Below are 25,708 nucleotides of genomic sequence, written 5' to 3'. Positions count from 1 at the left end.
CAAATTTATACCCTTGGACATAGCCATCCAGAGGCACTCCTAAACTATTATAAGCAGTAAAATAAAATAAAATAAAATAAAATAAAATAAAATAAAATAAAATAAAATAAAATAAAATACAGGAATGAAGAGAAAAAAGAATTAGCTTTATATGAATTAGAAAACATTTCATAGAAAAAAACACTGGCCTTTGGAATCCAGTAACCAAAGCCATCATCCAGAAAACGAGTATAAAATATTAATCTGGCAACATCTATGAAATAAATGAAGTATCCGTTCAGCAACCCTGCCTTCAAGCCACGCTTATGATTCCTCTTCAGAGGACATGTTTCACAGAATCTGCTCATTATTTGCCCCTTCAGTCTTTGTACTAGGAATCAAGGGAAGCAAGACATTGAGCCACAAACAATGAAGTTCACTGTGATTGAAATGTTTAGTCTGAAATCATGTGGTAACAATTAATAACCAGAATAGCATTCTTATTGCTATAAAAATGCTACCCACCTCAATTCTAGAACATTTTAAAACAGACAAGAAGCACCATTTAAAGCTTTTCATGTTTAATTGAAGATAAATTATTCTGCAATACCTAGAGTCAGACTCTTTCAGTTCTTACTGGTTTTAGCACTTACTATGTGGTGTGAGGCAAATCACTTAACTTCTAAATAAGATAATTTATGTAAAGTGTTGGTACACAATGAAAACTTTGATGCTATTACCGAGCACAATGAAACATGTTAAAAACACATGATCCCTGCTGTGGTGGTTGACTGTAGGATGCCCCCACTGATTTTTATCTTCTGGTGTTCGAGACCTTGGAAAATCCCCTCCCCAAGTATAAATGGGACCTGTGATTTGCTCTAATCAATAGAATATTGCAAAGATGATGGAATGCATCTTCCACGATTGTGTTTAAAAAGACTGAAACTTTATCTTGCTAGCAGATTCTCTTTCTTGCTGGTTTTGATGAAGCAAGCTATGGTGTGAGCTGCCCTCTGGAGAGGTCCACTTGGAAAGGAACTGAGGGCAGCCTCTGGCAGAGAGCAAAAAACTGAGGCTCTTAGTCCAAACGACACCAAGAAAGTGAATTCCGCCAACAACCATATGATTTTAGAACTGTATCCTTCTTCAATTGAGCCTTAAAATGAAACTGCAGACCCAGTCAACACCTTTTGTACCTTTGTGAGGGAACCCAAAGCAGAGATGCCACCTAAACTGTGCAAGAACTCCTAATCCACAGAAACTGTGTGATAGTAAGTTTGTGTTGTTTTATACCACTAGGTTGGTAATTTGTTGCACAGCAAAAGATAACTAATATACCATTTAACAGGCTAGATATAAACAATCAGATGCGTTTTATTCTCTAATAGTTCTAAAGAACCTCAAATAAATAATTAAAAGAATAAATGAATGAATCACTAAACCTGACTCCCTATTTTTCTTTTAGACATGGGGTCTCACTGTGTTGCCCAGGCTGGAGTACAGTGGCTATTCACAAACACGATCATTGGGTACAACAGCCTGGAACTCCTGGACTCAAGTGATCTTCCTGCCTGAGCTTCCCTAGCAGTTAGGACTACAGGCTTGTGCCACTGCATCCAACTTGGACTCCCTTTTTTTTTTTTTTTTTTTTTTGAGACGGAGTCTTGCTCTGTAGCCCGGGCTGGAGTGCAGTGGCCGGATCTCAGCTCACTGCAAGCTCCGCCTCCCGGGTTTACGCCATTCTCCTGCCTCAGCCTCCGGAGTAGCTGGGACTACAGGCGCCCGCCACCTCGCCCGGCTAGTTTTTTGTATTTTTAGTAGAGACGGGGTTTCACGGTGTTAGCCAGGATGGTCTCGATCTCCTGACCTCGTGATCCGCCCGTCTCGGCCTCCCAAAGTGCTGGGATTACAGGCTTGAGCCACCGCGCCCGGCCTGGACTCCCTTTTTTATGCCACAGTTTATCCAGTGCTTTTTGCTAAGCTTTGCAATTTCCCTCCTATTGGTAATATTAATGGTTTATACTTTTTGATTTATAAAAAATTTTACTTTCTCTTCAAAATCATATAGCTATCTCCAGAAGTCTTCCACATGTATTATTTTCCAAATATTGAAAGTTTCCTTACTCTAATTTTCTTTTCTTGGTGGTGATTTTTATATTATATATGAATACATTAATATGAATGAGGAAAGTGATTATGACTCCTAATGAGAAGGCATGATCTTACCTTACATTCCACATAACCGGTTTCTACTGAACCATCTTTGTTGTGGGTAGGGAGTAGGCAAAGCTTGAAATGAAGGAGAAAAGAAATTTTTCTCGCCGGGCGTGGTGGCTCACGCCTGTAATCCCAGCACTTTGGGAGGCCGAGGTGGGCGGATCACGAGGTCAGGAGATCGAGACCATCCTGGCTAACACTGTGAAACCCCGTCTCTACTAAAAATACAAAAAATTAGCCGGGCATGGTGGCGGGCGCCTGTAGTCCCAGCTACTCGGGAGGCTGAGGCAGAAGAATGGTGTGAACCCGGGAGGCGGAGCTTGCAGTGTGCCGAGATCGGCCACTGCACTCCAGTCTGGGCAACAGAGCGAGACTCCGTCCCAAAAAAAAAAAAAAGAAATTTTTCTCTACATGCTAGACTTCTAGCTGATACTATAAATAAGAATAAATTTCTACAGCCCTATCCCTCCCCACTGAGCCAACTCCAAATACCCAGACTTCCCTATTCGTTATGACAAGATAACCTTTTACAAGACACTCCCCGATCCAAGTAACAGACAGTCCATTGGGACAGACAGGTTTTCAATGGTAAATGTGTATTCTGCTGTTGTTGAAAAGAGTATTCTGTAAATGTCAATTAGGTCAAGCTGATTGAAGAAAATGCTATACACATCAGCTATATCTTCACTGATTTTCTGCCTGCTTAATCTTTCAATTACTATAAGAGGGGTGCTGAAGTCTCTAGCTACAATAGTGAATTTATCTTTTCTCCTTGCCTCACATATTTTGCCTCAGGTATTTCACACTTTGTTGTTATGTGCATACATGTTAAGGACTATTATGTCCTCATTACTCCTTTATCACTACAGAATGACCCATCTTTATCACTGATAATTTTCCTTGCTAAGTTTGCTTAATGATAAATGGGGAAGAAAGGAATCTGGTAGAAAAAGAATGTACATTATAGCCTATGCTCTAGTCTACTGGACCCATATAAAAAACATGCAAAGGGTGTTAAGAAAAAAAGGATTGTTGCACATTTTCTGTGAAAAAGCAGTGACGTTTAGAGCCACCATACCAACACGATTAAGAATGTGGAATATGGAGCAAGAGAGCCTAGATTTGAACTCCAGATTCATCACTCACAGTTGTATACATTTCAGCAAGCTATTTGACTGTACTTCTCTGTCTGCATCTATAAAATGGGGATAATGTGAGTACTTACTCATAGGTCTGCGTTAGGGATTAAATGAGTTCATATATATACAAAGCTTAGAATGTGACCTGCTACATAGTAACACATATTAACAGCTGTTGTTTTTGTTGTCTTGCTGTTCCTGCTTGCTGCTAATGTTACTGTTAGGACAATTGAGATGCTAAGAGTAAAAGAAGCTAACAGCTTTTCTTGCGTTGTTTCCCACTGCAATCCAACACCTAGTTGATGGGGTGCCACGTGAGACCTTGAGAAAAGTGTCATAAAATTATGAGTTGCAACTCTCCTATGAATAGGATTATAAGCCATTCACTGTGCCTATACACTGGTAGGCCTAGCTTTACAAAAAACTTATAAAGACTATGGGCAAAGTGGATTGTTAAATCTTGAATCCAAATTCACTAAGTCTGCTATTTTATAAAGACTATTTTACCTTTTATCTTCTGTGTAAACCTAGATTTTCATATATTAAGTGGGGTTATACTTTTCAGTACACATGAAAAAGCAGGTAACAACGCTATATATCACAGTGTTCTAAATAGAACAACTGATATAATACTTTTGTTGCCTGAAAACTCCTTCCTTGGCATTTTTCCATGTAAACTTTACTTCCATGTAAATATGTGTGTGTGTGTCTGTGTGTGTGTGTGTATATATATTCAAGTCTTGGTTGTGAAGAAGAAAATTAAGACAACATAACAAATGATGATGAAAGTAGCATTATATTCTAAATGTGCTTTTATTCCACCAAAGTTCTGTCCCTAATAAAACCTAGTAATGACAATAGTATGTAAAAATACATGTGATCCTATGCTTCTCTACATATAACCAATTGCTATATTCATAGAACACGTGTAGTGGTTGAAAAATGAGTTTTCCTACCATTCTTTTCCTACCAAGAATCTACCAAGAGATTCTTGCTGGCCCTGTACCTAAGAATATGTTGATGCTGTCCCCACACTTCCTTCTCTGCAAGTCCACAGTGTTTAGGGAAACTATGGATCATCTGAAGTGCATGGAGAAATTTTTACTTTGTGCCACCATTTTCTGGCAATCACTTCTATGTGCATGATTCCCAAAGGCATATTTCTCTCTCACCCTGGCTTTTTTCCTGAGTTCTAGACTCACTTTTCAACTTTCCTTTGGATAAGTTCAGCAAGCACATTAAGTTCAACCTATCTAAATCTCATCCTGGTCTTTCTCCTAACAGGTTCATTATATCAGTCATTGAAAAAGATTACTGACAGTTACTGGTTAAAAAGAAAAACTTCAGCCAAATTAAATTTAAAGGAGTTTAATTGAGCAATGAACGATTCACAAATCCGGCAGCACCCAGAATCACAGCAGATTCAGAGAGACTCCAGTGCAGCCACATGGTAGAAGAAGATTTATAGACAAAAAAAGGGGAGTGATATACAGAAATCAGAAGTGAGGTAGAGAAACAACTGGATTGGTTACAGATCAGCATTTGCCTTACTTGAACACAGTTTGAACGCTCAGCAGTGTGTGAATGGTTGAAATATGGCTGCTGGGATTGGGAAAGATTCAGCTGTTGTTACAGGAGCATATTCCTAAATCAGGTCTACCTATTAAGTTAGGTTACAGTTTATCCAGTAGAACTCAAATATAGAAGTACAAAGTCCTTCTCGGACCGTATTTAATTCGCCTTAACATGACAAACTTCGAATCCACTTAAACTCTTCCTTTGCTTTACCACACAATTAAGATATATAATAGAAGGTTAAAAGGGAATCAAAGGAAGCATGAAAAACCAGGTCATTAAAAGGGCAAGAACCAGAAGGCTCTAGATATCTGGGCACAGGAACGAATGGAAATCTTGTATGTCAGCAACAGTGGGATAAATGAACTCCACTTTTAATACAGGTAGAGTATATGTAGTTATAAGTAGAATACAATGGCAAATAACAATGGCAAATCCTATTCTCATACTCATTGTAATAATGACAATAAGCACTCTCCCCCACCCCCAGAAAAAAAAAATTGCAAATATAATCCTTTTAAAGCATTAGAGAGCTGTGGAAGTGAGGGATTAAATTAACTAAAATTCCAGAGCAGGCTGAACTAGCTATGTTCTTACTTGGGAAGCATTTGCTGATTCTGGGTAGGGGTCACACAGAAGAGTGGTGTGAAAATTTGGAAACTGCAAGAGCAGTAAACACATAGCCAGTTTTCTCCATGATTGATCTGCTGGATTCTATAGCTCCAAGGCTAGACAGTAATTTTAACACAGAATGAAATTTCTCATAGTCTTATGATATTTACAAGACAAAGTCCTGCTTGAGGCCTACCTTAAACTCACAACTAGTTTTCTCTTCAATGTATTTCAAATTTAGATGCTGCATGGAGCAAGAGACCAAAGAGCAAAGCTCAAAACCTCTGAAGGGCAGAAGAAATGTCCTATACTTCAAATCTCAAGAGAAATCTACCAAATTGTCAATAAAAAGTCTAGAGAATTATACCTGAGGAACAAGGAAGAAACAAAGTGGGCTAGGTTTTACTAAAACTACAACATAGCCATGTTCAGTCACTGACTGTACTGGATTGAAATATTAAGCCCACTCTCCAACAGAGAGAAAAGCCTCTGTAGCCTCCACAGTGCCATTATACACAACATATAAAATTTAAAATTACAAGACATGCAAAGAGGCAGAAAATTTGACTAATAATCAAAATAAGTATCAAAAGAAATCAACCAAATGGTGATCCATGAAACTGAAATTAGCAGAAAATATAACAGTTATATTAGAATAACTATTTTAAGAAATTAAAGGAAACATGGACAAGACAGATGAAAAATTGAGAATTCCAAAGAAATGTGAAATTATCAAAAAGAATCAAGTGAATATTCTAGAATCAAAATATATAAAAAATTGCTAACTGTGTGTGTTTAACAGCACAATAAACAAAACAGAAGATAGGGGATATAAGTTGGAAGCCATTTCAATAGAAAAAATACAAAATAAAGTGCAAAGAGAAATTAGATTATGAAAGACGCATAAAGGCATGTGAGATACCATAAAAAATAAATTTAATAATACATATAATTGGAATTCCATAAGGAAAAAATAGAAAACAATGGCTTCAGAAGCAGTATTTGAAGAACTAATAACTGAGGGTTTTCCAAAACTGATAAAATACATCAACTCCCAGATTTAAGCAGCTCAGTGAACTTCGAGCTGAATAAAAACAAATAAAGCCATATCTAGGCACTCATAGTCAACTGCTTAACACCAAAGGCAAAAAAAAAAAAAAAGTAAACACAGTCAAAGAGAAAGATACACTTCTTAAAACTGCAGACTTCTCAGAGATGTGAAAGGCAGAAATCAATGAAATGACATACTTAAAATGCTTTTAAAAATAATTGCTAAACTAAATTCTACACTCAATAGAAATATCTAACAAAATGAAAGTTAAAGTTTTTAAAAGAAGAGAATCTGAATTTATTGCTATCAAACCTGCACTATAAATACTATAGGATATTATTAAGGCTGAAGAAAATGATTCAACATTAAAGAACTGAATAACAGGAAGGAATAAAGAACACTAGAAAGGATAAATATGTGACCAATTATAAAAATATGAATATTTATAAAAATTAATAAATCTGAATAACTTAATCAACCTAACTTAAATGACATATATACTAGATCAGACTCAGCAACAAGAGAATACATGTTTCTTAAGCATTCAACAACGTAAGTCATTTGCTGAGCCATTAAATAAATTTCAAAGAACTGAAATACAGAATATATTCTATCTGGTTGAAGAACAAACTAGAAATCAAAATTTGAAAGATAAACAGAATAGCCCAATTTGGAAATTAGGTAACAACTACTAAATAACCTATGGGTCATAGAAAAAAAAAATCACGATACAAATTTTAAAATATTTAAATTAATGACAAAAATAGAACATCATCAAAACTTAAGGAATACAACTCAAAGCTGTGCTTAGAGAAACTTAAAGCTTTCCAGGACATAAAAGAAAATAAAATAGAAAACAGATATACAATAAAGAAAAAAAAAAAAGCACAGAGGTTGGTTCTTTGAAAAAGCAAATTAAATTGATAAACTGTTAGCAAGATAAAAGGAGAAAACACAACCAATATTAAGAATGAAAAAGGAGACATTACTATAGATATACGAGTATGGAGAAGAAAATAAAATGGCACTAAGAACAATTTTATGCTAGAACATTTGAACATGTTGATAAAATGAACACATGCTTTGAAAAACACATCTCACCAAAATTGACATAAGAAAAAAAATAGAAAAGCTGAACAGTCCAATTTCTATTAAAGACATGAAATCCAGAATCTAAAACCTTCCCATATGTTCTCCTTCTTTGCCACCACCCTTCCCCACAAAAAGACTCCAGGCCCAGATAACTTCACTGGTAGAATTATAATATTTAAAAGAGAATGAATATCAATTTTACATAAACTTTTCCAGAGAACAGAATTGGCCTGCATAATATTGATAACCTGGAAAGACATCACAAGAAGGAAAAATTATAAATAAATATCTCATTAATATAGAAAAAATCCAAAACAAAATGTTAGCAAATTTAATCCAGTAAATATTAAAAAGTTACAAGAAATTCCAGGGAAAGAATATCTGCTTTATCAGCCCGATCAGGATAGGAATGTTGTTCCCACTGAAATGTTCTCAGGGAAGGAGTATCTTTCATTATATGTTAAAAATAAGATATTCTTGATAACATGAGGAATAATGGATACAAGATTGAAAAAGAAAAAGGCAGATATAATGAAAGGTTTTAATTAGATAGCAGGTGCTGTACACATTCCAATCCATCTCACTTGCTTTAAGAATATATGTATACTTCTTATACGAGAGACTAGCAGTTATAGAGAAGAGGGTCTAGAGCAAAATCTTCCAACCAACCAACCAACTAGAACGAAGGCAGCCCACTTTTTAATACAATGTTCCCAAACAACAGTAAAACATGACCTGTGAAGAACCACTTCAGTTTCCTTCCTACCCAACTCAGTATACTTCTGTTGCCTGGGACAAATTTTTCCACCAGAAGATTTATGCTTTGTCAGTAATCCATATTGGTAGATGATACACAGCTCAGAAAAATAGGTAATCAGAAACTAATCACACATTCTTTGTGGTTTTTAAATTTACAGTTTTACAACTAGCATCTAAATTCCAGAAGAAATCTCTTCTCCTTTCCTAGACCAAACAAACAAAAAAAACTTTATTAATCGGTCAAAAGGCCAAAAGCCACATTTGAATTTTTTTAAGTTCTGTTCTCAAAAATAAATGTCCCTAGAATAACAAGATTAGGTTAAAAGGAAAGTTGTCAATTAATCACATTTTAGATTTTACAACTCCATGAGATTGACACCCAACCAGGTTGAGGTTCACTGCTCAAGGGGGTTTCTGCAGAAACCAACAATTTTCTGGGTGTTTTCTGGTAAATTTCAACTCTGGGAAGCAATGTGGCTGGTTCAAATCCCAAGGAGCAAAAATTCTGTGAGCAAATAGCTATTTCACATTACTAAACGTTGAAACAAAACAAACATGAAGCATAAAAGGACTGAGAAAGTGATAATTTCTAAATTTTTTAAAGGCCCACTACATGTGTCCTAACATGATATCAAAGAACAAGAAAGAAAGAGATGTCTGGGAAAATCTAAATACAAGCATGTTGAAAACCTAAGCATCAAAGTCAACAGATTCAATCATTAATTTCAGTATAAGTTTACATTACCTCTTATCTAGATTAATACTTTAAGAGTTTCCCAAGAAATATCTTAACTCCAGTCTGGCACATGCACCAAATCCACCTGAAAATCTAAATCTTCCTCAACCATTTTTACTGTGTCATTCCTCTGCTGAAAAACAACTATGGTTCTCTATTATCTATCAATCGGGTCTATACATAACTCTTGCTATATAAGCCCACCATGATTTGACCTAATCCAATTACGCATTCTTTGTAGTTTCATCAACTAAGATGCGGTATCTATTTCTTCCACTTTTGAATATGGGTAGGCCTCTTGACTTGCAATGAAGAGAATGTGACAGAATTGACACTGTATTACTTCTGATGCTCAGTCTCATGAGGCCATGCAATTTCTGCTGTTTTCCTCTTGGAACACTACCATGTAAGAAATCTGGGCTATCCTTCCAGAAAAGAAATATGGAAGCGAGCCAGTTAATGGTCAACCTAATTGCCAAATATGTAAGTGAGATCATCTTGGACTGCCCAACCACAACCAAGCCACCAGATGACTGCAGCCACACGAGTGACCCTGTTTATAATTAGAAAAAAAGCCTAGCTGAAGTTAACCCAAATTGTAAAAATCAAGGGCAAATAAATGACTGTTTTATGCCACTATGTTTTTTTTATTATATTATGCCATATTTCATATTACTAATAAATATAATTTTGTGTTTAAATATTTTTAAAAAATGATTTTTTCAAAGAACTTATTAAAAGAAAACAGTTCCATTATTTAAAATAGGCAACAGATTCTTTGGGGAAATGAATAAATACTTCACCAAAGTTGACATATGAATGGCAAATAAACACATTAAAAAATGGCCAGTATAATTCATTACAGAAATACAAATTGAAACCTCAATGAGATAGTATTACATATCTATTTTAATGGCTAAAATAAAAATAACTGACAATTGCAAATGCTAGGTAGGAGGAGAGCAAGTAGAACTCTCAGGAATTTCTGGTAAGAATTTCAAAATGGTACAGGTACTCTCGAAAAACAACTGAGCTGCTTCGTATAAAGTTAAATATGCAGTTAACATATGACCAGCAGTCCCACGCCTAATGGGAGTGCCCAAGAGAAATAAAACTAGGGTCATACAAAAGTTTATGGAACAAAGGTTAATAGTGACTTTGTTCACAACTGCCCCAAAATGGAAATAACCTCACATTCTTGAATTGGTAAATGGAGCAAAAACAAAAAAAAAGTGATAGATCGTGCTATGATTTGGATGTGGTTTGTCCTCAACAAAACTCACGTTGAAATTTGATCCCCAACATGGCAGTGTTGGGAGGTGGGACCTAGTGGGAGGTATCTGGGTTATGGAGCTAGATCCCTCTTGAATAAATTAATGCTCCTCCTTCAGAGATGACTGAGTTCTCCTTCTCATGGGAATGGAATAGTTACCAAAAGAGCAGGTTGTTTAAAAAAGTCTGGCTTCCTCAGTTTCTGTCTTGCTTCCTCTCTTATCATGTGATCTCTTTATACATGCTTACTCTCCTTCCACTTCCTACCATGAATTGAAGCTGCCTGAGGCCCTCATCAGATGCAGCTGTTCAATCTTAGACTTTTCAGCCACCAGAAGCATGAGCCAAATAACTTCTTTCTCTATGAACTATCCAGGGTCGGGTATTCTGTGATAGCAACGCTAAATGGGCTAAGACACATCGATATAATGGAATACTACTCAACATTTAAAAAGAATAAAAATACTACTCAGCAATAAAAAAGAATGAGCTACTAATACAGACAATAATATTGATGAATCTCAGAAACATTATGGTAAGTGAAAAAAGACTCAAAAGGCTACATGCTACGTAATTCAATTTATATGACATTCTGAAACAGTAAAAAAGTGTCACAGAAAGCAGATCAGGAAGTGCCAGGGACAGGAGGTGGGGACAGAATTTGATCCATAAGAGGGAACAACAGAATTCTAGAGGGAGGTAAAATTCATCTATAATTTTTGTGGTGGTTACGTGACTAAGTATTTGCCAAAACTCACAGACATCTATGATAAAGTGAGTGAATTTTACGTACGGACATTACTCATCAATAGATCAGATTTACACTGCAACCTCCTATATATTGTGCTTGTACATTTGCATCCCTCTGAGATATATTTAAATTATTTTCCTAAATTTCTAACACTATCAACAAAATCCAGAAAATTCTACTGAAAGATTTGTTAATTGCTTTTCAAATTATTGTCTTGAATCTACAAAATCTAAAAAATTGTAGTTCCAAGCTTCTGTGTTGCTTTCCAACTCCAATCCATATGCCTTATGGCAAAGAAATGACCTAGTTATAAACATCTGAACTAATCCTTTGTAGTCTGACTACACATTTTCTCAGAAGAAAAAGACATAACAAATTAAGTACAAAATATTAACTTAATTACTACAAGGGGAAAAAAAATTCCAACGCTAGTAGCACCTCCATTTCTCTTCCTTTCATGCCAGAGGGCCCTAAAACGACATCCCTTTGGAAGAAACACAAACGGCCCCAGCAGTGAAGTCAGTGAAAGGGCACAAGAAGGCTTTCTTCCCTAATGAGGGAAAATAACTATAAACTATTTTCCTGAAATTATATTCCCTTATATAAACACGAGCTCATTGGCTTAGTCTGTTTTCAGACTGTAATTACATGGTAATACCATATGACTTAGGTGATTCAGCTCTTAGAAGTAGTCTCTACATTTAAATGTAGTAGTTAAGAAATTAATTTCAACATATAAAAATATAAAGAAAGTGACTTAATAGACCTAAAGATTATTTTGCAGAAAGAAAAACCCATACTAAAGGCAAGCTTTCCCTTCATGCAACAAAAACAAGACATTTGGCAGTCAGAAATAAACAAACTGAAATATCAGTATTGATGATGGAACCACAAGAAAAGTGAGCAATTATTTATGAGCCTAAATTGTTAAGGGGAAAAATATTTTTAGGAGCAAAATTCCCATGATATAGAAGGAGATTTTACTACAATCAAAGCAAACCCCCAAATCAACTAGAATAGTAGCTATTCTTGGTGATCTCATACGTCTCATACTAAGACGTTTAGGTCACTGATTTCTCTGCTTTCTGCTCAGGAAGGCAATACAGTTATCCAGAGTTTAGGTTTTGGAGTCATACTACTAGGATTCAAAGTAGGCTGTACCACTTGTAAAAAGTGTGACCTTCAGCAAATTAAATTACTTAACATCTCTATAATTCTTAATCTGTAAAACGGTTACAAAAATGGTACTAACATCTCAGAAAGACAGTGTGAAATTCAATGAGATGATCCATGCAAAGTCCTTGGCACAGTACCTGGCATGTAATAAATGACAGCTATTATTACTAACCCCTAAATTATCAATCTTTAGAATGAATAAGACTCTACTGAAAGATCACCTTTCTCTATGATGTTCCCTGAGTACCCCAAGTAGGAAAGAAAATAATAGACAAATTCAAGAAGTTCTATCCACTTTCTAATCCCTGACCACTTGCTATCTTCTTGAATGGTACTACTACAACAAATGACAAGAATAATGTTTCATTCATTTTTGTCTTAACAGCTAGCACTACCTTTCAAAAGACATAAAAGGACCCAAATAATGTTATGGTGAAGAAAAAGTTATGACTCTAGACAAAGGGAAAAATCCGAGTTCTAAACAAAGAGTGAAGGGCAGTGAGAGTAGAAAATGAGAGGACGATCGGTATCCTCTCTATAGCATCAAGGGTAATTTAACACTGCCAACTACATTCTTCCCTCACAGAATGTTCCTGAGTTTCCGTAACAGCTCTCTCCCTCTATTCTTCCCCAACTATTCTAAAAGCTTTCTGCACAACTGGATGTTTCCACTTTCTACTCTTTAATTTATGTGTTCTCAAAGAGAAATGAAATTCAGCTCTTTTTCTCTATACCACTTCCCTTAGCGTTAATTACCACCTCTGAAGTAATGACTCTCAAATCTTCATTTCTAGCTTGTCTAGTTTGAGAGAGCAAGTACTACATGATCATCTTTGCATATAAGATATTAGGTAATGTTTTACCTCAATAACTTTGCAAAAAAATTCAGAGATCGCCTATGTAATATTATGTTTACTTGCTCCCTGAAAATATATAGGAGACTTTGGTTTTCCAAACAGTTGATGCCTTCTAATAGATATATGTCACATTTTTTACAGACTAGAAATAGCAATGATAATCATTCTCCGCATTCCAGATCCAGTTGTTTAACGATAAACTTTTGTGTCTACATTTTAATAAGTTATAGTTAGACTAACTCAGCCTCCCAGTTATTAGAATATCTTTGTTACAGTTCATATAAAATTTTTACTATACACTAGTTTAAATCATAGTTTGGATTTAATACATCAATTTTTTAATATGTAACTGTAAATGAAATATAAGTACATAAATTAAATGGCATAGTTTTTCTACATTAAAATTGATATGCAAAATAATGATGCCACTATGGAGAAATTATCTTGGGGTGTCCCTGGGCCACACTGGAAGAAAAATTGTCTTGGGCCACATATAAAGCACACTAACACTAATGATAGCTGATGAGCTTAAAAATAAAATTTAAAAATCTCAGAATGTTTTAAGAAAGTTTATAAGTTTGTGTTGGGCCTCATTCAAAGCTGTCCTGGGCCACCTGTGGCCCATGGGCTGTGGGTTGCACAAACTTGCTCTGTATTAAATATACGGAGATAGAAAACTGTCTTTTGGCAAAGACAGCAGGTTATAAAAATAATTAACTATTTTTCCTAGCGGAATGAAGCCCTACACCTAAAAACAAAGTACAATATTTCATCATTCTTCCTTCAGTATTTAGGACCTACCGGAGAGATTCGGCCATTCTCCTCAAGTCTTCATTCTGCTGTTTTAAGCGTTCAAGCTTTGCCAGAATCTTGGACAGTTCTCGGCTAGAGTGATCAGGATGGTCATTATCTCGTACCAAGTGACCACCTATATAAAATAGCAAGGTCCCCCAGGCAAAAAGAATGAGCATAATCCAACGCCAGGAACCAGTCCATGGCCGCATTTTCAGATTTTCAACTCACTTCCCTGGAGTCCTGGAGCTCAAAGAATTGAAAACATTGTAACTCTGTTTCTAGTTAGTGCACAGATGAATAGACTTCTGTTGTTTCAACACATGATGCTTCAGACAAATTATTCTCTCTGGTAGTCCTGTGGTGAATCTTTCAAAGAGATCCTTCTGGTGATATGTGTAGGAAGCTTTATTGTCCTGTACTTCATGGACTCTACATGCTGTGGAAAGAGTAAGAAATGTATTTAAGTTATTTAAGATATATAAAACAGCATATGCTGAGATTCTTGGAGTTAAAGGAAACACATTGGTGTTGACTGGCCAACAAGCTGGAAGATAACCTAACTGCCTAATAACAAGTAAAGGGTAAAAGCTTTAAATCTGTTAATCTGTATATTAAATCAGCCATGTATATTAGTGCTCTACCAGATAACAGACTAATTAGCTCTAAGCCTGAAAGTCCTCAAAGTGCCATCATCACTTTCTTTTCCTTCTTACATAATTATACAATAGCTTATATACGAAGACTTAAAAATTGTATCTTTGAACAATCAATCAAAAACAAAATATACTCAACCACGTATTTTGGGCTAGTATATTCATTATCTCAAGAAAAAACATGTTCCCTGTATGAGTGATTTCATTTCTACCAGTTCTCAACTCCACTCTCCTCCCTCATTGTTCAGCTGCCATCATACCACTTAACTCTGCAGGTGACAGGCAAACTGTCACTTTTAGGATGAATTCTAAAACTGACATGCATATTAGCCAAGTAAAGGTTATCATAGCCATTAACCAGCTGGCAGTCATTCCAAATATCAGAAGCAAAGGTTCAAATGAACCAGGCTAGACTACTGCTTCTTCAAATTTATTAAAAATACCAACAATTACAACAAACATCTAGTACCAGTTATATCCTAGTTACTGTGCATCTTAAACTACAAATGCACATTCTTTTCCAGGCTTGGTTACAGGTATCATTTGTCTTTTCTCCATCATTAGGCTTAAAATTCCCTTGGAAACCAAACTATTTTCTCCCCAAAGAGAGAATCTGTAGGCAAAAATATAATTTAAAACCTTTTGACAGGCCAGCTGCCGTGGCTGACATCTGTAATCCCTGCACTTTGGAAAGAGTCAAGGCAGGAGGATTGCTTGGACCCAGAGTTCGAGACCAACCTGGCAAGATGGTGAAACCCCATCTCTATAAAAATTTTTAATTTTAAAAATGTTTTGATAATTTTAAAGCTATAGAAGAGAAATTATATGTCTAGACAGAGTTCCATATAAAAAAGGAAGATAGAAAAAACAAGAAATAGTTTCTGTATACAAGACTGAATGTGAGGGCACTTGACCACCAATTAGTGGTAAAAAGATTAGCAGAAAACATGGAGAAGAGGCTTCAAAAATCAGAGCATAGGGCCACTATTTTTCCACTTTTGCACCTTAAATCTCAATTGTTTTTAAAACACCAAATATTCAAAGAGAAGAAAATCTCTTCAAATGGTTGTCCTAGAAACACTCTACTTCCTTCCCATTTACTCCTACACCATTTACCTTAATGTTACTGATTTACAATGGCAAAAACATACAATGAAAAAGATTGTACTTGCTGAGAACTGTTTGAAAACCAAATTAAAAAGGAATAATCTAAGTAAAAAGTTGTCTGTTGTTTTAATAACTATTCTTAAATCTATCAAAAACACTCTTTTTATTGACTCCATTGTTCATCCCATTCCTTTCTTAAAACTCTCAAATCCCCACTCCTCTAAACTCAGGTATCCCCTACTTTTCATCTTATGTAAAAAAAAACACAGATATCCAGGGCTCTGTGACTTAAAAACCAAATAAAAAAAAAAACTCATTCCAATGGCATAAGAAATTGATTCAATTCAGTAAGTCTGCCAAAAAATGTAAGTATTAATATTTCAATTAATAATTTTGTGACAACATATGCAACACTGTAAAATGTTACTATACTTATGTGCTGAAACTATACTATATCCTAGTTAATTCCAAGCTATTAAGATATGCAGTTGTCCCTCTGCACCCTTCACAGACACCAAAATCCACAGACGTTTGGGATTCTTACATAAAATGGCATAGTATTTACATATAACCTACACACATCCTCCCAAACACATTAAATCATCTCTAGATTACTTATAACACTTAATACAATTGAAATGCTATGTAGATAGCTGATTTTGGGGGTTTTTTTGGGCAAATATTTTGATCTGTAGCTGGCTGAATCAATAATACTAAAACTGCAGCTACAGAGGGTAAACTGTGTATCAGATATTAAAATTTTTTTCTTTCCCTTCACTGTAAAAGTAACACAGAAAACAGACAACTGTGATAAACAACCAAAGCAAAGGTAGCTTTCTTAAAAAGAGTAATTTAAACAATAAAAAGACATGCTGAAACATTTTCCTTGGGATTACAATAAAAATTGTAATATTTAAAGCCAGCATAACTTGAACAGTAACAAAAGTTTACAGAAACAAATTTTGAAAAACAAAATTTGTATAACAAAAAATACTTTCCATTTTTTATAAGCCATTACCATTCCTTTCTTAAAACTCTCAAATCCCCACTCCTCTAAACTCAGGTATCCCCTACTTTTCATCTTATGTAAAAAAAAAACACAGATATCCAGGGCTCTGTGACTTAAAAACCAGATAAAAAATAAATTCATTCTGATGGCATAAGAAATTGATTCAATTCAGTAAGTCAGCCAAAAAATGTAAGTATTAATATTTCAATTAATAATTTTGTGACAACATATGCAACACTGTAAAATGTTACTATACTTATGTGCTGAAACTATACTATATCCTAGTTAATTCCAAGCTATTTTATAAACCATTTTATAAACCATTAATTTATAAGGCATTAAATTACTATATTATACATCAATATTGATAATACTTGAGTTGTAAAAAGCAATACATTATTATAGGACCAAAATATGGTCATTTTCTAAATTAATAGCATCATTTGAACTATGTTTTTGGAGAGACTGTTTCCCATGATTTTTTTTTGTATTTGCCAGTATTTTTTAAATCCCCGGTTTTGGGGTCAACAAAACCAAGTTAAGCTGAAAAACAAGTAGTTTTCTATGCAATTTTCCTCTGTAAGGTTTAAAAGAACAAGGTTTAAAAGAACAAGTACAGAATTTTTTCCCTATCTACTAACTACCATGCTTACTTACTTATGGTTACTTACTTATGGTTACTGTTTATTGTCTGAACCATGCTTGCTAAAATATAAATGCCATAATTTTTGTTCATTGTGTTCACTGATGTATCCCAGGCACTAAGAACGGTATTTGACACTTAGTTGGCACTAATAAATACAGCTTAAACTGCATTTATGCCCTACTTAAGACGGTAAATGGCAATGCAGAAAGTGAGAGAATGCTATTATACGGAAATGGTTCAAAAATAAGGTCATTAATAAACTTCCATATTTATTATCGTCAACATATATCTTATAAAGACATTCCTTGGTTGATTAAATTTAATTGGCCTAAAAGACCAAAAGAGTCCTTTTTTTTTTTTTTGAATCTCGCTCTGTCTCCAGGCTGGAGTGCAGTGGCACAATCTTGGGTCACTGCAACCTCCACCTCCAGGGTTCAAGAGATTCTCCTGTCTCAGCCTCCTGAGTAGCTGGGATTACAGGTGTCTGCCGTGGTGCCTGGCTCATTTTTTATATATTTAGTAAAGATGGTATGTCACCATTTTGTCAGGCTGGTCTCAAACTCCTGACCTCAGGTGATCCGCCTGCCTCAGCCTCCCAAAGTGTAGGGATTAAAGGTATGAGCCACCACATCCAGCCAAAAGAGTCTTATGGTTTGCCTTTTAACCATGAAAAACTAATGTATCTTATTTTCTTCATTTAGAAGACTCACTTTGCAAAGACAACGATATGACTGAAGAAAGTATGTACAGCCTTTGATATGAAAGCCAATCAACTTACTTGTGAAAGTATTAGTAAAAACAGTTCAAATTAGTAAAAAAATTTAAAAATTAATTACATATATCAGCTAATTTCTGACTAAAATTTATATAGCAGTGTTGAGATTTGTTCTCAGAGTGGGCTTTCTCTTCAAGAATTTATAAATTTATTACTACTAAAGACTCACATAGAGTACTTCTTCTGCAAAATACCAAATGAACTGAACTGTGCCAGGATTCTTTTTGCAAATTTATTTAATTAGTGATATCACCTTTTTTTTTTTTTTTTTTTTAAGAGAAAAGTTGGCTGGGCACAGTGGCTCACGCCTGTAATCCCAGCACTTCGGGAGGCTGAGGCGGGTGGATCACAAGGTCAGGAGTTCAAGACCAACCTGGCCAAGATGGTGAAACCCTATCTCTACTAAAAATACAAAAATTAGCCAGGCATGGTGGTGGGTGCCTGTAATCCCAACTACTCGGGAGGCTGAGGCAGAGAACTGCTTGAACCTGGGAGGCAGAGGTTGCAGTGAGCAGAGATCGCAACACCACACTCCACCCTGGGCGACAGAGCCAGGCTCTGTCTCAAAAAAAAAAAAAAAAAGAGAGAGGGAGACAAAATCTCGGCATGTTGCCTACGCTACATTGATACCACTTTTTTAAGGTACTAAGGTATTTAAATGTTTCATTTCTTTTGGTATTTACAGAGATTCTTTGGATAATATTTGTTTAATGTCTCTGGAACAATAAATATATTTGATTTTTCAAAGTACTTTTTCTGAATCTGGAAGCTAGAGTGTAATATCAGTAAGATAAGGAGACTTAATAGAGTTGCTATGAGCCTTAAATAAGGTTAACATTATATAAACCACTTATAATGCTTGGCACATAAGAAGTGCTCCAAAAAAAGTAATTTTATTTTAATGCTGACAAGACATAGAAATTAAAAGTATGGGTGCTAGAATCAGCAGTGTCTAGACTGGAGTCTCAGTTCTGCTACATCACAGCTAGGTAACCTCACTGAACAATCTGTAAACTGGAGAAAATAAATACCACCTCTCCTAGAGAATACTGGAAAAGGCTTAAATAAAATAATCATCAACAGGGAAGCACCTCAGCACATGATGCAGCAAATTGTTATGTGGTATATATTGATGTTGTTACATTATTTTACAGACCCATTTATGATTATTTATATAATTAATATGCCACATGCTGTTGTAGGCAGCTTCTGAAATGGCTGCCAACTATCTCTGTGTCCACTATTCATGTCCTTGTATCATCTCCTCCTCTGGAGTGTTGGCTGGACCTAGTGACTTGTTTCTTACATAGAATACGGTAAAAGTGACAGAATTTCACTTCCAAGATAAGGTTACAAAAGACTGGAGCTTCTGTGTCTTGCTCACATTGTCCCTGCTTGCTTATTATGAGGATACAAGCTACCATACTGTGAGCCATCATGCAGAGAGGCCCATGTGGAAAGGAACTGAGGGCAGCCTTTAGACAACAGTCAACAAAGATTTAAAGTGCTCAGTCCTAAGACCACAAGCACCTCACAAGGTTGTTGAATCCTGCCAATGACCATGTGAATGTGAGCAAGCTTAGAAATGCACCCTCACCAGTCAAGCCTCAACACAGCTGTAGCTTTGGTCCACATCTTGAATGCAGGCTTTTTAAAGACTCTCACCTAGGAGATGGAGCTTAGCCAGAGGATCCAGCTAAACCATCCCTAAATTCTGACCAACAGATAATAAATTGTTGCTTTAAGCCACTGAGTCTAAAGGTAATTTGTTATGTAGCAATAAATAATTAATACATATGTCTACCTTCACTAGAAGGTTAAAAGCCTGATCTTCGCTTCATGTGTTATTTTCCGTCTCTAGCAAGTTGTAGAACACCTTGGGCACAGAAGAGGCATTCAAGATGCAGGACAGAACTGAATCTTAATCACGTTTCCTTATGTATTCTGCTAATACCTCTTATACATATCATAAAACAAAATTCAATTTACAGCAAATAAGAGATTTAACAGATACAATTACAATTATTGGTTTATACTAATACCAGAGGTAAAAAAGGATATTTATTAATAGCTGCTAAACAGAGTTCCATCTCCAACCATGAAAGAATAACTACTACTAGATTAGCCTCATATATAAACTAGAAAACTTTAAAAAACATATTTAGAAAAACTGTTTTCAGATATTGGGCAAAGGTCAAAGAAGACTGATATCTGAGAGAAAGTTAACAATAAAAGTAAGTCCTATAATCACTTCACCCTTCTGCCTAGAAGCATTTGCTGAACACCAGCACAGAAAGAAAGAACCCAAACAAATCACAGCCATCTTCCTCAGGTGAGAAGACAAAGACCAAAGTGCAGGGAATTTAAGGTAGGTGGAATTTGCAGGTCATTATACTAAAGAGGAGGTAGATACTCAGAAGGAAAGCTCCAAATTTTGCATAGGAGATCCTTTGAGTCTTTGGCAGGAAACTAAGTTATAGTAAGAATTCAGGAAGCCTACAAAGGACAATTATCAGAAAGAGAAAAATTAAATACTGGGTAGCTAAAAGCTTAACACACCTCAAAGATTAGGCAAAGTTGGGAGACCTATGAGTTCCAACCAGGTACAATAAAAATACCACAGAGAAAACCTGCAGCATTCAGTAAAAATCCAAGAAATAGAACACCTTAGAAATGAGAATTAAGCAAGCAGGAATCAAGATAAATATCTTAGGCTATGCGAGGCATATACTGTCTCTGTCACATATACTTCTTAATTTTTATTTTTGTTTCTTTATAACCTTTTAAAAATGTAAAATCCATTCTTAGCTCATGGACTATACAAAAACGGGCTGTGGACCAGATATGGCTCATAAACCAAAGTCTACTGACTCCAGTTATAGAATAAAAGCTATGCCAACAAGAGCCCTAACAAAGCTTAAAAACAAGCTACAAAAGGATCAGTGTAATCCAAAAGTAAATTATCTGCCTGTCAAAATAAAACTCAATAATCTTCAAAGAAAGATAAGAAAATACAAACAATGAAAAATAGAAGGTACATATTATCAAAAGTTACAAAGAATACGAAGAGAGGTCATGCTGTGATGCAGGCATCCAAAGACCTGCTAAAAGCTAAGGATGGTGCTGGAACACTGAGGAAACACTCCAGCACCCCAGTCTCCAAACCAAGAATGAAAAAGCAGCAAGCAGTCCACTACTGCAGGAATTTCAAGTTTCTGATTCAGTGAATTTAACTATTACAATGACAACAAAAAAACAAATCCAACTCAAGTCACTGTTGGACTGACTCAATCTCTGCCCCATCCCAATCCACACATGCACAAACATCATCAAAGAAAAAGGGTACCCATTTCTGAGCATAAATACTATCCACCTCAATCTTTGTTGCCCTTTACCTAAAATGTCTGGCATGCAACAAAAAACAATTTTTTATGTGTATATATATATATACACACACACATACACATACACACATATATATTTTTTTTAAAGTTAAAAACAAACCCAAACCATAGTCAAAAGACAAGGCAAACACCAGAACCAGACTTATAAATGAATCAGATATTTGAACTATCAGACAGAAAACTTAGAATAATTGTAATTTATGTATTAAAGGATCTCATGGTAAATATGAACAAAATACAAAAACAGATAAGAGATTCAGCAAAGAAGAAATGCTAAATGAACATAAAAATGAAATGTCAGAAAAATCTTCAACAGAATTATCAGAAGATTAGACAAAGCTAAAAACAAATCAGTGAGCTTGAAGAGAGGTAAACAGATATTATTCAAAATGAAACCCAAAAAGAAGAAACAGACTGAAATTTAAAAAAAAAAACAAAAAAAAACAGAACAGGAATTTTAAGATGTAGTATAATATTCAATGATCTAGTGCAGGTGTAACTGGAGTTTTGTGAAGAAAACAAGAACAGAGAAGAAAATATACTTAAAGAGATGTTAGCTGGGAATTTTCCAAAGTAAAAAAATGATAAAACACCACAGCTCAAAGAAATGCAGAGAATTGCTAGTAGGGCAAACGTTAAAATGTAGACAAAAACCTGCTTAAAAAAAAAAAAAAACAGGCCGGGCGCGGTGGCTCAAGCCTGTAATCCCAGCACTTTGGGAGGCCGAGGCGGGTGGATCACGAGGTCAGGAGATCGAGACCATCCTGGCTAACATGGTGAAACCCCGTCTCTACTAAAAATACAAAAAACTAGCCGGGCGTGGTGGCAGGCGCCTGTAGTCCCAGCTACTCGGAGGCTGAGGCGGGAGAATGGCGTGAACCCGGGAGGTAGAGCTTGCAGTGAGCCGAGATCGCGCCACTGCACTCCAGCCTGGGCGACAGAGCGAGACTCCGGCTCAAAAAAAAAAAAAAAAACAGGCTGAAAGAGAAAAATTTTTCAGGTAGTTAGAAAAAAAGAAATATTACATACAGAGAAAAAAAAAAGGGAACACACTACATGTAATACAGAAGGCCAGTCAAAAAAACAATGGGGCATCATCATTAAAATACCAAGAGGGGAAAAACGGCAACTGAGCATTCTAGATCCAGTGAAAATACCTTTCACTGGATAAAATGAAGGCAAAACAAAGGCAAATAAAGACAAAATCAACACTCTTCCAGAAAAAAAAAAAAGTTAAAAAATATTCTGTGCCAGCAAAACTGTACTATAAAAAATGTTAAATGAAATTTTTCAAGGAGTATGATACCAGATAAAAATGCAGATCTGCACACACAAAAATAGCACCAGAAATGGTGAAATCTAAAAATTCAGAAATATTTTCGCTTAATTTAACCACATTAAAAGTTAAAAAGCTGTTAAAACTCAAAATGGCAATAATGTATCACTGGGTTTATAATATATGTAGATGTAAAACATATGACAAAATATAAAAAAGATGAGAGGGAGGAAATGGAAGTGCACAGAAGTCAAGTTCTCACTACACATGAACTGATATATTATTTGAAGGTAGACTAATAATTATGTATATAGTAAGACCCAGAGCTACACTGTCTGCTTTAATAGCTACTATATGGAACTATTTAAATTAGAATTAAAATTAAAAATTTATTTCCCCAGCCTGAGCAACACAGTGAGACCCTGTCTCTATAAATAAATTAAAAACTGGTGGTGCACGCCTACAGTCCCAACTCCTTGGGAGGCTGAGGTGGGAGGATCACTAGAGCCCAGGAGGCTGAGGCTGCGGGGAGCCGTGATCGCACCATTCTACTCCAGCATGGGAGACAGAGCAAGACCCTGTCTGGGGAAAAAAGAAACAAAATGTATTTCCTCAGGCACAATAGGCCACATTTTGATTGCTCAATAGCCACCTGTGTCTAGTGGTTACCATTATGAATGGTGTAGATACAGGGCATTTCCAACATCAGATGGCATTTCCCCAAAGCGACAAGTAGTTTTTATTAAATAAAATCAAAAGGTATAGCAAAGAAAAAGCCAGTGGTGAAGATAAAATGAAATTAAAAAATGAAAGTATAATTCACAACAGAAAACAGAGAAGAGAAAGTTCCTGAGAAGACCAGGAAAAGTTTCACAGCTGCAGGAGAGAAGGGAGCATATTTGAAGTATTAATAAAATAAATGACAATGAGCTGCAGTCTCTATTCTTCAGGATGGTCACTTTGGAAGCATTCTCTACTATGCCACCAGTAAGTAACTGACCTCCTAAATAATATACTTCATTTAGTGCAGTCATTCATGTTATATAAGTTTTATTTATTTTTTAAATATGCGGCATGGTTCTTATCAACATTTATAATGGAAAGCAACTGGAAGAAATCTACCACACGTTTTACCTAAATCTACACAACACGATGATCCATTCACTTATATGTTCAAAAACTACTCATTCAGTTTCTATTACATAAAATACACTACATATCCTAGGCATTGAGGATGTAGCAGTGAACAAGACAGACACAAATCCCTGCCTTCAATAGGTATTATAGTAGATTCTAATTGCAAAGTGAAGTAATGCCACTAAAACAAACAACCAAAAAAGAAAAAAAGCCTCTTCTTACAGCAACTAACATTCTGAGTGATGCAGCAGAAACTGAATATAAACTATTCCACAAATAACTGCATTTTTTGCTATCATTTTATTGTTTAAGCATAAAATTGAACACTGCCACCTGCATACCACAAAATGTTATAATACTATAATTTGAAAATCAAAATATATGTACAGTGTCAGAATAAAACATGGCAAATTTATTGTTGTCATCTTCAAATCCTTATGTATTACAGAATGTTTAAAATTATATATATAAACAGATGATCATTACATCAAGATTTTACCGCAGAGTTGAAACTAAGCTACTTTCAAAGTTTTATCACAAACATTTAGCACCTTTGTAAGATCCAACCATACTAAAAAAAAATCTTCAGAAGTGGAACCAAGTCTCTACAGTCTCTATTAAATTTACAATGATTACAATAACTGTGTTGCCACTGTTGTGACCATCACCATCATCACAACTCCCCCAAAATATAAGCAGGCTAGGATGTGTTGTCTTTTTCTTTTTTAAAATTCAACATTCTTTTAAACATTTTTACATACAAGAAGTTTGTGTGTATATATATGTAATATATACAACTTGATGAGCTTGCAAAGTAGACACCTGTGAACTCATCACCACAATCTATGCCATAAACCTATTCATCATCTCCAAGAGTTTTCTCCCACTCTCTTATTTACTATTACTAATTTGTGTGTTTGTAGTAAGAACGCTTTACATAAGACCTATCCTCTTAGGAAATTTTTAACCATACAATACAGTACTGTTAACTATAGGCACCATGCTGTACAACAGATTTCTGAGACTTATCTTTAAAACCAAAACTCTGTACCCTTTGACTAATACTTCCTCATTTCTCCCTCCTACATTTCCTAAAGATAGATATAGCTCAATTATTCCATTAGACATAACAAAAAATGCAGTACCATTTATAATACGATCAAACTGACACTTCTTAAGTCTAACAAGAAAATGAACAATGGCCACATTTGGCATATGACTGTGTGAAAAGGATGTCTCCAAGAATCACATTCAAGTAGCTTGACTTTGATGCTGAGGCCAGAAGATGAGTATGCGACAATCTGCTGAAGAACCAAAAACTAAAAGCCTGGCCTGTTGTGCTATGAGCCATGTCAAAGGAGGGTTGTCTTTTAAACTCAAAAAAATTCAGCACTTATTTAAATAATATAAATATGTGTACTCTATGCAAAGGGTAATATGGCATTATATATCAAATATTTACATACATATGCCCTTTGACAAGAAATTCCACTCGCAAGAATTTATGCTAAGATGCATTTTAATATGTAAACAAAATGCATTCACATATTCATTGCATCATTGTCTGCAATAGCACTAAACTGGAAAAACAACATAATTGCCCATCAACAGAAGTATGGTTGAATAAATTATTAATTATTTTGCCAAAAATATATATTTTATACTATGATGCCAACAAGAAGGAAAA

General features: G+C 35.3%; 1 protein-coding gene and 1 long non-coding RNA gene across 52 annotated transcripts in view; one reads left to right on the top strand and one right to left on the bottom strand.

The window, feature by feature from the left end:
* FUT8 (fucosyltransferase 8) overlaps window positions 1-25,708 on the bottom strand; it is a 472,318-nt gene that overhangs the window by 165,923 nt on the left and 280,687 nt on the right. For 50 of the 51 annotated variants that reach the window (XM_077938183.1, XM_077938188.1, NM_001266744.2 and 47 more), the window contains 1 exon segment: window positions 14,021-14,450. The exons of the other annotated variant lie outside the window; for it this stretch is intronic. In XM_077938183.1, coding sequence (XP_077794309.1) covers window positions 14,021-14,223 — 203 coding nt within the window. In that variant the 5' untranslated portion in view covers window positions 14,224-14,450. 51 annotated transcript variants of the gene reach the window in all.
* LOC144330322 (uncharacterized) lies at window positions 18,035-22,537 on the top strand. Its single transcript, XR_013396373.1, has 2 exons — window positions 18,035-18,545; window positions 22,470-22,537. It is a non-coding gene; the product is annotated as an uncharacterized LOC144330322 (long non-coding RNA).

Source organism: Macaca mulatta, chromosome 7 (genome assembly GCF_049350105.2).
Source record: "Macaca mulatta isolate MMU2019108-1 chromosome 7, T2T-MMU8v2.0, whole genome shotgun sequence".
NCBI classification, from domain to species: domain Eukaryota; kingdom Metazoa; phylum Chordata; class Mammalia; order Primates; family Cercopithecidae; genus Macaca; species Macaca mulatta.
The sequence above is the reverse complement of the archived record's forward strand: the minus strand, read 5'-3'. Positions and strand labels throughout refer to the sequence as shown.